This window comes from Hyperolius riggenbachi, chromosome 1 (genome assembly GCF_040937935.1).
Source record: "Hyperolius riggenbachi isolate aHypRig1 chromosome 1, aHypRig1.pri, whole genome shotgun sequence".
Classification (NCBI taxonomy): Eukaryota; Metazoa; Chordata; class Amphibia; order Anura; family Hyperoliidae; genus Hyperolius; species Hyperolius riggenbachi.
This window is the reverse complement of record NC_090646.1, coordinates 637,339,843-637,348,833: the sequence shown is the minus strand read 5'-3', so window position 1 is coordinate 637,348,833 and position 8,991 is coordinate 637,339,843. Positions and strand designations below refer to the sequence as shown.

The window sequence follows — 8,991 nt, the reverse complement described above, 5'->3', positions numbered from 1 at the left end:
TGTGTGTGTGTGTGTGTGTGTGTGTGTGTGTGTGTGTGTATAAGTGGTGTGTGTGTGTGTGTGTGTGTGTGTGTGTGTGTGTGAGTATAAGTGGTGTGTGTGTGTGTGTGTGTGTGTGTGTGAGTATAAGTGGTGTGTGTGTGTGTGTGTGTGTGTGTGTGTGTGTGTCAGTATAAGTGGTGTGTGTGTGTGTGTGTGTGTGTGTGTGTGTGTGTCAGTATAAGTGGTGTGTGTGTGTGTCAGTATAAGTGGTGTGTGTGTGTCAGTATAAGTGGTGTGTGTGTGTGTCAGTATAAGTGGTGTGTGTGTGTGTGTGTGTGTCAGTATAAGTGGTGTGTGTGTGTGTGTGTGTGTGTCAGTATAAGTGGTGTGTGTGTGTGTGTGTGTGTGTGTCAGTATAAGTGGTGTGTGTGTGTGTGTGTGTGTCAGTATAAGTGGTGTGTGTGTGTGTGTGTATCAGTATAAGTGGTGTGTGTGTGTGTGTGTGTGTGTGTGTGTGTGTGTGTGTGTGTGTGTGTGTGTGTGTGTGTGTGTGTGTCAGTATAAGTGGTGTGTGTGTGTGTGTGTGTGTGTGTGTGTGTGTGTGTGTGTGTGTGTCAGTATATGTGGTCTGTGTGTGTGTGTGTGTGTGTGTCAGTATATGTGGTCTGTGTGTGTGTGTGTGTGTGTGTGTGTGTGTGTGTGTGTGTGTGTCAGTATAAGTGGTGTGTGTGTGGGTGTTTGTGTCAGTATAAGTGGTGTGTGGGTGTCAGTATAAGTGGTGTGTGTGTGTGTCAGTATATGTGGTGTGTGGGTGTGTGTGTTTGTGTCAGTATAAGTGGTGTGTGTGTGGTGTGTGTGTGTCAGTATAAGTGGTGTGTGTGTGTGTGTGTGTCAGTAGAAGTGGTGTGTGTGTGTGTGTGTGTGTCAGTAGAAGTGGTGTGTGTGTGTGTGTGTCAGTAGAAGTGGTGTGTGTGTGTCAGTAGAAGTGGTGTGTGTGTGTGTCAGTATAAGTGTGTGTGTGTGTGTGTGTGTGTGTCAGTATAAGTGTGTGTGTGTGTGTCAGTATAAGTGCTGTGTGTGTGTGTCAGTATAAGTGCTGTGTGTGTGTGTGTGTGTGTGTGTGTGTGTGTGTGTGTGTGTGTGTGTGTGTGTCAGTATAAGGTGTGTGTGTGTGTGTGTGTGTCAGTGTGTTGCTGCTGCTCCTGTCTCATGTGCCTCATTCTCTTCCCTCCCAGGACAGTGAATATTATAATTCATTAAAGTGGATCTTAGAAAATGACCCAACTGAGCTGGATCTCAGGTTCTGTATAGATGAAGAAAACTTTGGTCAGGTAAGCACACACATTAGCAGGTACACCCTAGTTTTCTTATAGTTTATGTATTTGCTTGAGTAAGCAGAGCACAGACCAGCAGCTCTCATCTGCAGAACATCCATATAAGGAGATGCAATGGTAAGTCCAGTGACCAATCGGCTGCTTCCATTTTATGATCTGCTCTGTGAATGGTGTGCAGAATCTAATGCTGGCTCAGGTCATTTTGTTCCTGAGGAATCTACATTTTTTAAAATGGGAATCAAGCCTTGACCGGCCTGTCGGCGGGGCTGGGGAGTCGGGAGTTTGTGCAATTTTAGGGTACCTGAAGTTGTATTCTCTGGTTTCATAAACTGCGGAGTTGGATGATTTTGTACCCACTCTATAGCCCTGCGAGGGCTGAGGAGTCAGAGCAATTTTTGGGTACCTGGAGTCAGTCAGTGGTTCCATAAGCTAAGGAATGGGAGTTTGTCGTATGATTTTTGCACCCACTCCACAGCCCTGCCTGTCGGTCACCTTTCCTGCAGCCAGCTAAGGCCCAGCTACAGGGAAAATGTCCTTAAAGCTTACCAGAGCTGAATAAAAGAAAACGTTTTATACAAACCTGGGGCTTCCTCCAGCCCCATCCGCTCAGATCGTTGCCATGCCGCTGTCCTCAATGTCTGCAGCTCCGGTCCCGGGTCCCGTCACTTCAGCCAGTCGCAGTCGGCCTACGCAGGAGAAGTGTGCTCTCTACGTATCTCTGCGGTGGCTGCTGGAGAGATATGCAAAGAGCGTACTTCTCTTACGTCAGACTGGCCGCGGCTGACAGAAGTGTCGGGACCGGAGCTGCAGACAGCAGAGGACGGCGGGGTGGGAGCGATCCATGCGGATGGGGCTGGAGGAAGCCCCAGGTTTGTATAAAACGTTTTCTTTTATTCAGCTCTGGTACACTTTAATGAAGACTATCAGTTGGATAAAATCGGGGGGACACCCATGCCCATTTTTGGAGTGGACAGAGCTTGATAATGGAGTTCTTCTCCAAAACATTACATGGACGTTCACTCCTTAAAGGTCCATAGTCACAATGCCATTTTGTGTCTATCTTTTTTCCATGACGAGCGATCATTTCGGTGATCTCACGCTGTGGGTACTTTGCAGGATTCCTCCACTATGTGCAGCCGTCACTACAATCATGGTGGATCAGATCTTTAAGATTCTCGAAGCACAAAGTGCCGCGATGATTTGAACGATCGTTCACGTGCCGTCGCGTGTGCTCGCAGTAGAAGGTGGAATGGGGAACGCTCACCTATTGGGTCACATTGCCGTAGGTTCCCCGATCCATCTTCTAGTGAGTATTCAGCTTATGTCATAAAACTATAAGAACCTAATGACATGTGATGGTGCCCCTTCTTCATGACTGCATCCTGTATTCCTCCAAGTCATTCATTCTGAGTTCATGCAGGATTACAGAAATGTATGCAACTTGAAAATGGACCAATTGAATTTAGCTTCACTTGATTAGTCCGTATTCAAGATGCATAATTTTGCAAGATACATGTACATAATCCTGCATCAACTCCTCTCCCATCCTTTCTCTTTCCCTCCCTTTCCTTGCTCTCTCCCCCATCTTCTCTCTTCTCTCTCTCCTTCCCCTCCCCCTTTGGCACGCACGGCATGCATGTACACATTCTCTCACCCATTGCCTTTTCCTTAGAAAAATAAGTGGCTCCGACATGGGTCAGAATGTGCTTGTATAGTTAGTGCAGTTCTCTACTGGTTTCCATATTTACACTCTCTGAACTGGGAAGACCTGGGAACACTTTTTTTCTTTCTCTTGTGATTGCTATCAGAAATGCATTAAGGTCAATGAACCATATTCTTTATTTTTCAGACGTACCAGGTCGACTTGAAGCCAAATGGATCAGAAATGGTCGTAACGAACGATAACAAGAGGGAGTACATAGAGTATGTGTTTACATTTGTGCCTGGTGTTGTGTATACCCTATTTGTGTCTGTTTCCTGCTGACTTAAAGGGAACCTTAACTGAGAGGGATATGGATGTTTCCTTTTAAACAATATCTGTTGCTTGACAGTCCTTCTGATCTCTTTGGCTGCAGTAGTGGCTGAAACACTCCTGAAACAAGCATGCAGCTAATCCAGTCTGACTTCAGTCAGAGCACCTGATCTGCATGCTTGTTCAGGGGCTGTGGCTAAAAGTATTAAAGACACAGGATCAGCAGGAGAGTCAGGCAACTTGTATTATAAAAGGAAAAATCCATATCCTTCTCAGTTTAGGTTCCCTTTAATGCAGAAGATTGGAAACCTTTAAAAAACACTTGTAAACTATATTTAGGGGCCATTCACTGAAGCACTCTGTTATATGCAGAAATGAGTTCTCCTCCTCTTGGGTGCAGTCACAGCCCACATCATGGATAATTTTTGATTATGTAAATCTGTAGTAATAAAGTTATGCGATTTGCAAATGGCAGTCAGTAACTGCTTTTTTTTTTTTAAGTGCACCCTTTCGTAGTGACTAAGTAGCCACTAATTTTATGTGGTTGGATAGTGTAATGGTTAAGGGCACTGCCTCTGACACAGGAGACCAGGGTTCGAATCTCCAGCACCTATTCAGTAGGAGACCTTAGGCAAGTCTCCCTAACACTGCTACTGCCTATAGAGTGTGTCCTAGTGGCTGCAGCTCTGGCATTTTGAATCCACCAGGAGAAAAGTGCGATATAAATGTTTCTTGGTTTGTCTATTGTACCATTTTATGACTGCAGTTACGGTATTATAGCAGGTTTATTATGGATGTGTTGTGTGCTGACATCTTCTGCAGCTTTTTACAGACTGACTGTCCTCAGAGGAGCTCACAATCTAGTCCTATCATAGTCATAGTCTGACCTATTATTATTATTATTATTATTACTAGCTGACCTAAGCCCGTTTAAAAACTGGCTCTAGGTCCCTGTCCTGCCGCTGCATGTCAGTGCGCGCGTGTGCCCGGCTCCCTGGCCCTGTCCTCCTGTCCCAACGGCTGTCCGTGCTGCGCACATGCGCAGTAGCAAAAAACACGGACATGGGGACAAAGGTGGACGCAGCGACATTAGGGTAATATTATATAATAGGATTATTTATACAATGCTAACTTCTGCTGCAGCGTCAGTGACCTGACACAGCCAGGACAGTGACTGTAGTGCTATAAAGGCAGCACACTCCAGGCCCGTTTTTACACTTAGCTTGCAAGTGTGTGTTGCATTACTCAGTTTTGCTACAAGGTAACGCAAAGTCAGTGCAAGGCAATGGGCCTTAGCACACCTACTGCATCACTTTGATGCCAGAAGTTTGCAAAGTCAACAGCTCGTTACAACAGAGGCGGAATGCATTTAATGGGTGACGCATGGATTTAAAATCGGCGCACATGCGCAGAATTATGTGATTACCAGTCGCCGGGGAAAAGCAGGAATCCCAGTGACCTACATCTTGTCTGGCAGGGAGTAGGCCACTGGGTGAGGGACGGTGAAGGGCATGCAGGGGGGTAGTGCTATGCATATGACCCTGTTGGCACAAAAGCACAAAGTCTCTATCCGGCAAACACATCAAGCTGCTGCTGGGAATATTTTCTCACAAAAATAGAATGTTCCGCAGCCGCTTTGTCTGCAGTCAGAAGGTAGTTTAACATTACAGGGATAAAACCCGCAGTTAGCGAATGGCGCAGCCATTGTGCCTGCTGGAATTATGTACGGTATTCATGCTTTTGTCGCTTGTCGTCTTCAAACAATAAATGTGATTTTCTGCTCGGAACACGCGCTCTCCAGCTGCGCAGCTCTTTATGCCGATGCTTTTCAGGCTGCCGAATCATCCTGGGGATAAAATCCACATTATTCTCTCCAAGCCGGAGATCGGAGGGTCAATTTACTTTACTGCAAGACCCAAGCGCTGGTTAATATTTTATAGGTGGACCCCAGGGAACGAGCTCAGTGTTTGCTGCTGCTGCTGCTGCTAGGTGTATCGTTACTTCTCATGTTATATGGAATGTAAGAAACGCAACATTGTTGTCTGTAGGCTGCTGGATTGTATGAATCTATAACGGTCTCTTATGCTGCTGGATTGTGTGAATCTGTAATGGTCTCATCTTAAAGAGGAACTCCAGTGAAAATAATGTAATAAAAAAGTGCTTCATTTTTACAATAATTGTGTATAAATGATTTAGTCAGTGTTTGCCCATTGTAAAATCTTTTAAATCCCTGATTTACATTCTAACATTTATCACATGGTGACATGTTTACTGCTGGCAGGTGATGTAGCTGCTGCTTGCTTTTGTGGCAGTTGGAAACAGCTATTTCCCACAATGTAACGAGGTTCACAGACTGGAAACTGCCAGGACCATGGTCCTCAGAGTTTCTTGTGGGAGGGGTTTCACAAAAATATCAGCCATACAGCGCCCCCTGATGATCCGTTTTGTGAAAAGGAATAGATTTCTTCTGGGAAAGGGGGTATCAGCTACTGATTGGGGTGAAGTTCAATTCTTGGTCGGAGTTTCTCTTTAAAGTGGCCATTTACTTATAGATTTGCAGCAGATTCGACCATTAAATGTGTCAGATGCCTGTCAAGTCGAATCTGATAGGAATCTATTTGAAGTGTGCCACACACTAAGAACAGATTTCCAATAGATTTCAGAATAAAATCTTTTGGAAATCGATCTAAATGCATTATTGGACCATTAGATCCAATGCAACTCTGAGACATCGATCTGCTGCCACCTAGATTTTCCATCCTGTCGGATCGATCAAATCGTTCGAAATCCGCCACAAATCAATCGATTGATAGATTTGATAGAATAGGTTTCTGATCAATTCCATAGAATTGATCAATCGATGGCTGAAATCGACCAATGTATGGTCCCCTTTATGCTGCTGGATTGTCTGAATCAATAACTGTCTCCAATTCATTATTTTCCAGCCTCGTCATCCAGTGGAGATTTGTAAACCGGGTACAGAAACAGATGAACGCGTTTTTAGAAGTACGTTCTCACTTTTCATTTTTCTTTGAATGTAATCCAGTTTAAGGAATTTATCATTCTTCTTACTCGGTTTATGTTTAAAACCTTTGAACATAATATAATGGTGCAGAGACTGGTCACATATTACAAGACAGAGGGACAATATACACGCAAGGTAGAATATGGAGGAGTAGGGCCCTGCCCAGCAGGCTTACAGTATAAGAGGAGGGGAATAAGAATGTACTAGGTCATACATGTCAAATTTGGCCCACAAGTGGTTTCCCCACTTTGCCCACGAGCACCAAAATATAAAGCCAAATGGTGAAGGGAGAGAGGTCACTAGATGCCAGGAAACTGTATAGGGAAGGGAGGGGGTCCATTAGACACCAGGGAACTGTGGGGGCGGGGGGGGGGGGCAGTAGACACCAGGGAATTGTGTAAAGGAGGGAGTGGGGCTACTAGGCACCAGGGAACTGTGTAGGAGGGGGGAGGACTAGACACTAGGAAACTGTTTAGGGGAGGGAGGGGCCATTAGGCTACCACTCACAATGGGTGATGACCTTTCTCTGAGCCAGTCCACATGAGCAAGATATGGTCTCTTCTCTTCACTAAAATAAGTGGAGAGTAAGTGTGTTTACACACACCAAATTTTGATTGGGCAATCTTCCCACTGCCATAAACTATGGGGGTTTACCTATTCAATTTGTTCAAAGCATTCAAAATATTCATAATAAATTGAAAAGGTAAAATTAGCCAATCAAATTGGAGGTGTATGCACCCTTAGACTTCTATCTCTTGCACAGCACCACCTGGCACTGAGAGTAATGGGTACATATATAAGAAAAACACTGTGGGAATTGAGGGGGGGGGGGGGGTGCTGTAGTAACAGCTCTAAATCTCAGGACTGCATCACTGCTTCATCTTCTTCTGAGCTTTCATAATTTAAAGTGGTCCTAAACTTATAACTTCCTTTCTGCTCGAAAAGATAAGCAACCGCATAATAACCTTTAAAAAAATAATTTATTTCTTACAAAGTATAGAACTTCTACAATTAACTTGCCGAGTTTATTTCTGGGATATTCCTGGGAGCACAGAAAGGGTTAACCTCCAGTGTTTATACGTTTAGGTCCGCTTTAAGGCTGGGCGGTACATTAGTTTGCATGTTCTGCCTAGTTTTAGTGCAGAGGAGGGTTCACACGTGTTAGAGCTAACATTTTGTTGGCAACAAATTTCCAGGAACCTTGCGCGTTAGTCGGCATTACAGCGCATGTGTTTTGCCAAAGTACCTAGTGAATGCCCATGAGGGCCCATTTCCTCTATTGTGGTAATCGGGCCGGATCCGCAGTGTTTCCCCTCAGGCAAATCGCACGGGGAAACTGCCGTAGGGAATAATGCTGCCACCATCGCTTGCCATAGCGATTCGGGCCGACGGGCAGCGAATCCCATAGTCGTGCATGGCACAGCTTCTGGGATTCGTCTGCACGCTTGCAGACCAGGAAGTGCTGCCACGCATCTTGCAGCCGCACGCGTTTCCGATCCGCTCAGAAAAGCGTTGCATGTACCATTTTTGAGGCGATTCCGCCTCAATGGAAGGTATAGGAAAAATGCGAAATGCTCACAAAATTGCTTTGTGCAGTGATTGGGTTCATGTTTTTAAGAATAAATACATTGTATTTATTCTTTTCCGGGTCAAACAGTTCACTTCCTGACTTGCGTCAGGGAGTGAATAGAAAAAAAAAACGCTCAGGAAAATCGCTTTTTACAAAAACGGAATGCCCATCCAAGCGCTAGGAATGAAGAAAAAATTGCGACAAAGCTCAACACAAATGCTAACGCGAGCAGAACGCAATGTGAACGAGGCAATGTGAAGATTTTGCTGCACTATATTGTGTTTTGTTTTTTTCTGCATTGGTTTTATGTACAAATGTCAAAACCCCATCTCTTTTCCTGCAAGACAATTTGGTAGTGTGACCCCTCCCAAGGGAGCTCAGGACCGGCAGACGTAGAAATGGCGATTAGAGATGGTCAGTGAGCTGCAAATCATTTCGAGTTAATGCAGCATTATGCACATTTTTTTGTGCAAATTTATGCAGCTAGAAAAAATGAACCAATCAAATCCTGCTGAGGTGAAATGCAATTAAGCTGCATCAATTTGCATACAAAATTTGCATAATCCTGCATCCACTCAAAATTATTTTCCATCACATTGACCATCCCCTAGTAGCAATGCGATCCTGAATAGACAGCAGCCTCTGTGAAGCAGCTTCACCTTCCTCGGTCTACAGGAAACGAGGCTTACAGGACTGCCTGATGACTGTCAGTGAATCCTAACATGCTGAATAATACCTTCCATTCTTGTTTTTCAGGGTTTTACTGAACTCATTCCTATTGATTTGATAAAGATTTTTGATGAAAATGAACTTGAGGTATGTACATTATATTTCATGTACTCTGTTCAGATTTGGATAGCAGGTGACTGGAAGTTATAAAGCAACAACATTATTAACCCCTCAACCCTCTGAGTGGGCTTCTCAGTAGTAGTATAGTGCGTTACTCCTACAGGTGTTCCCTGGATATGGATCTGCAGTGCCACCTGGTGGAGCTGTGCTGCAACAAACAAACAAAAAATGTATCCCTTGAGGGACCTGTTCCTGTTTTGTTTTTCTGGTCAGCTTTTAAACGACACCTGAACTGAGATGGCTATGGATGCTGCCATAT

At 44.6% G+C, this 8,991-nt stretch overlaps 1 protein-coding gene across 17 annotated transcripts in view; it reads left to right on the top strand.

Moving 5' to 3' along the window:
- Nucleotides 1–8,991, top strand: part of NEDD4L (NEDD4 like E3 ubiquitin protein ligase) — a 491,133-nt gene that overhangs the window by 466,797 nt on the left and 15,345 nt on the right. For all 17 annotated transcript variants that reach the window (XM_068251284.1, XM_068251285.1, XM_068251286.1 and 14 more), the window contains 4 exons: nt 1,218–1,313; nt 3,166–3,239; nt 6,234–6,294; nt 8,640–8,699. In XM_068251284.1, coding sequence (XP_068107385.1) covers nt 1,218–1,313; nt 3,166–3,239; nt 6,234–6,294; nt 8,640–8,699 — 291 coding nt within the window. The remainder of the gene's footprint in view (nt 1–1,217; nt 1,314–3,165; nt 3,240–6,233; nt 6,295–8,639; nt 8,700–8,991) is intronic.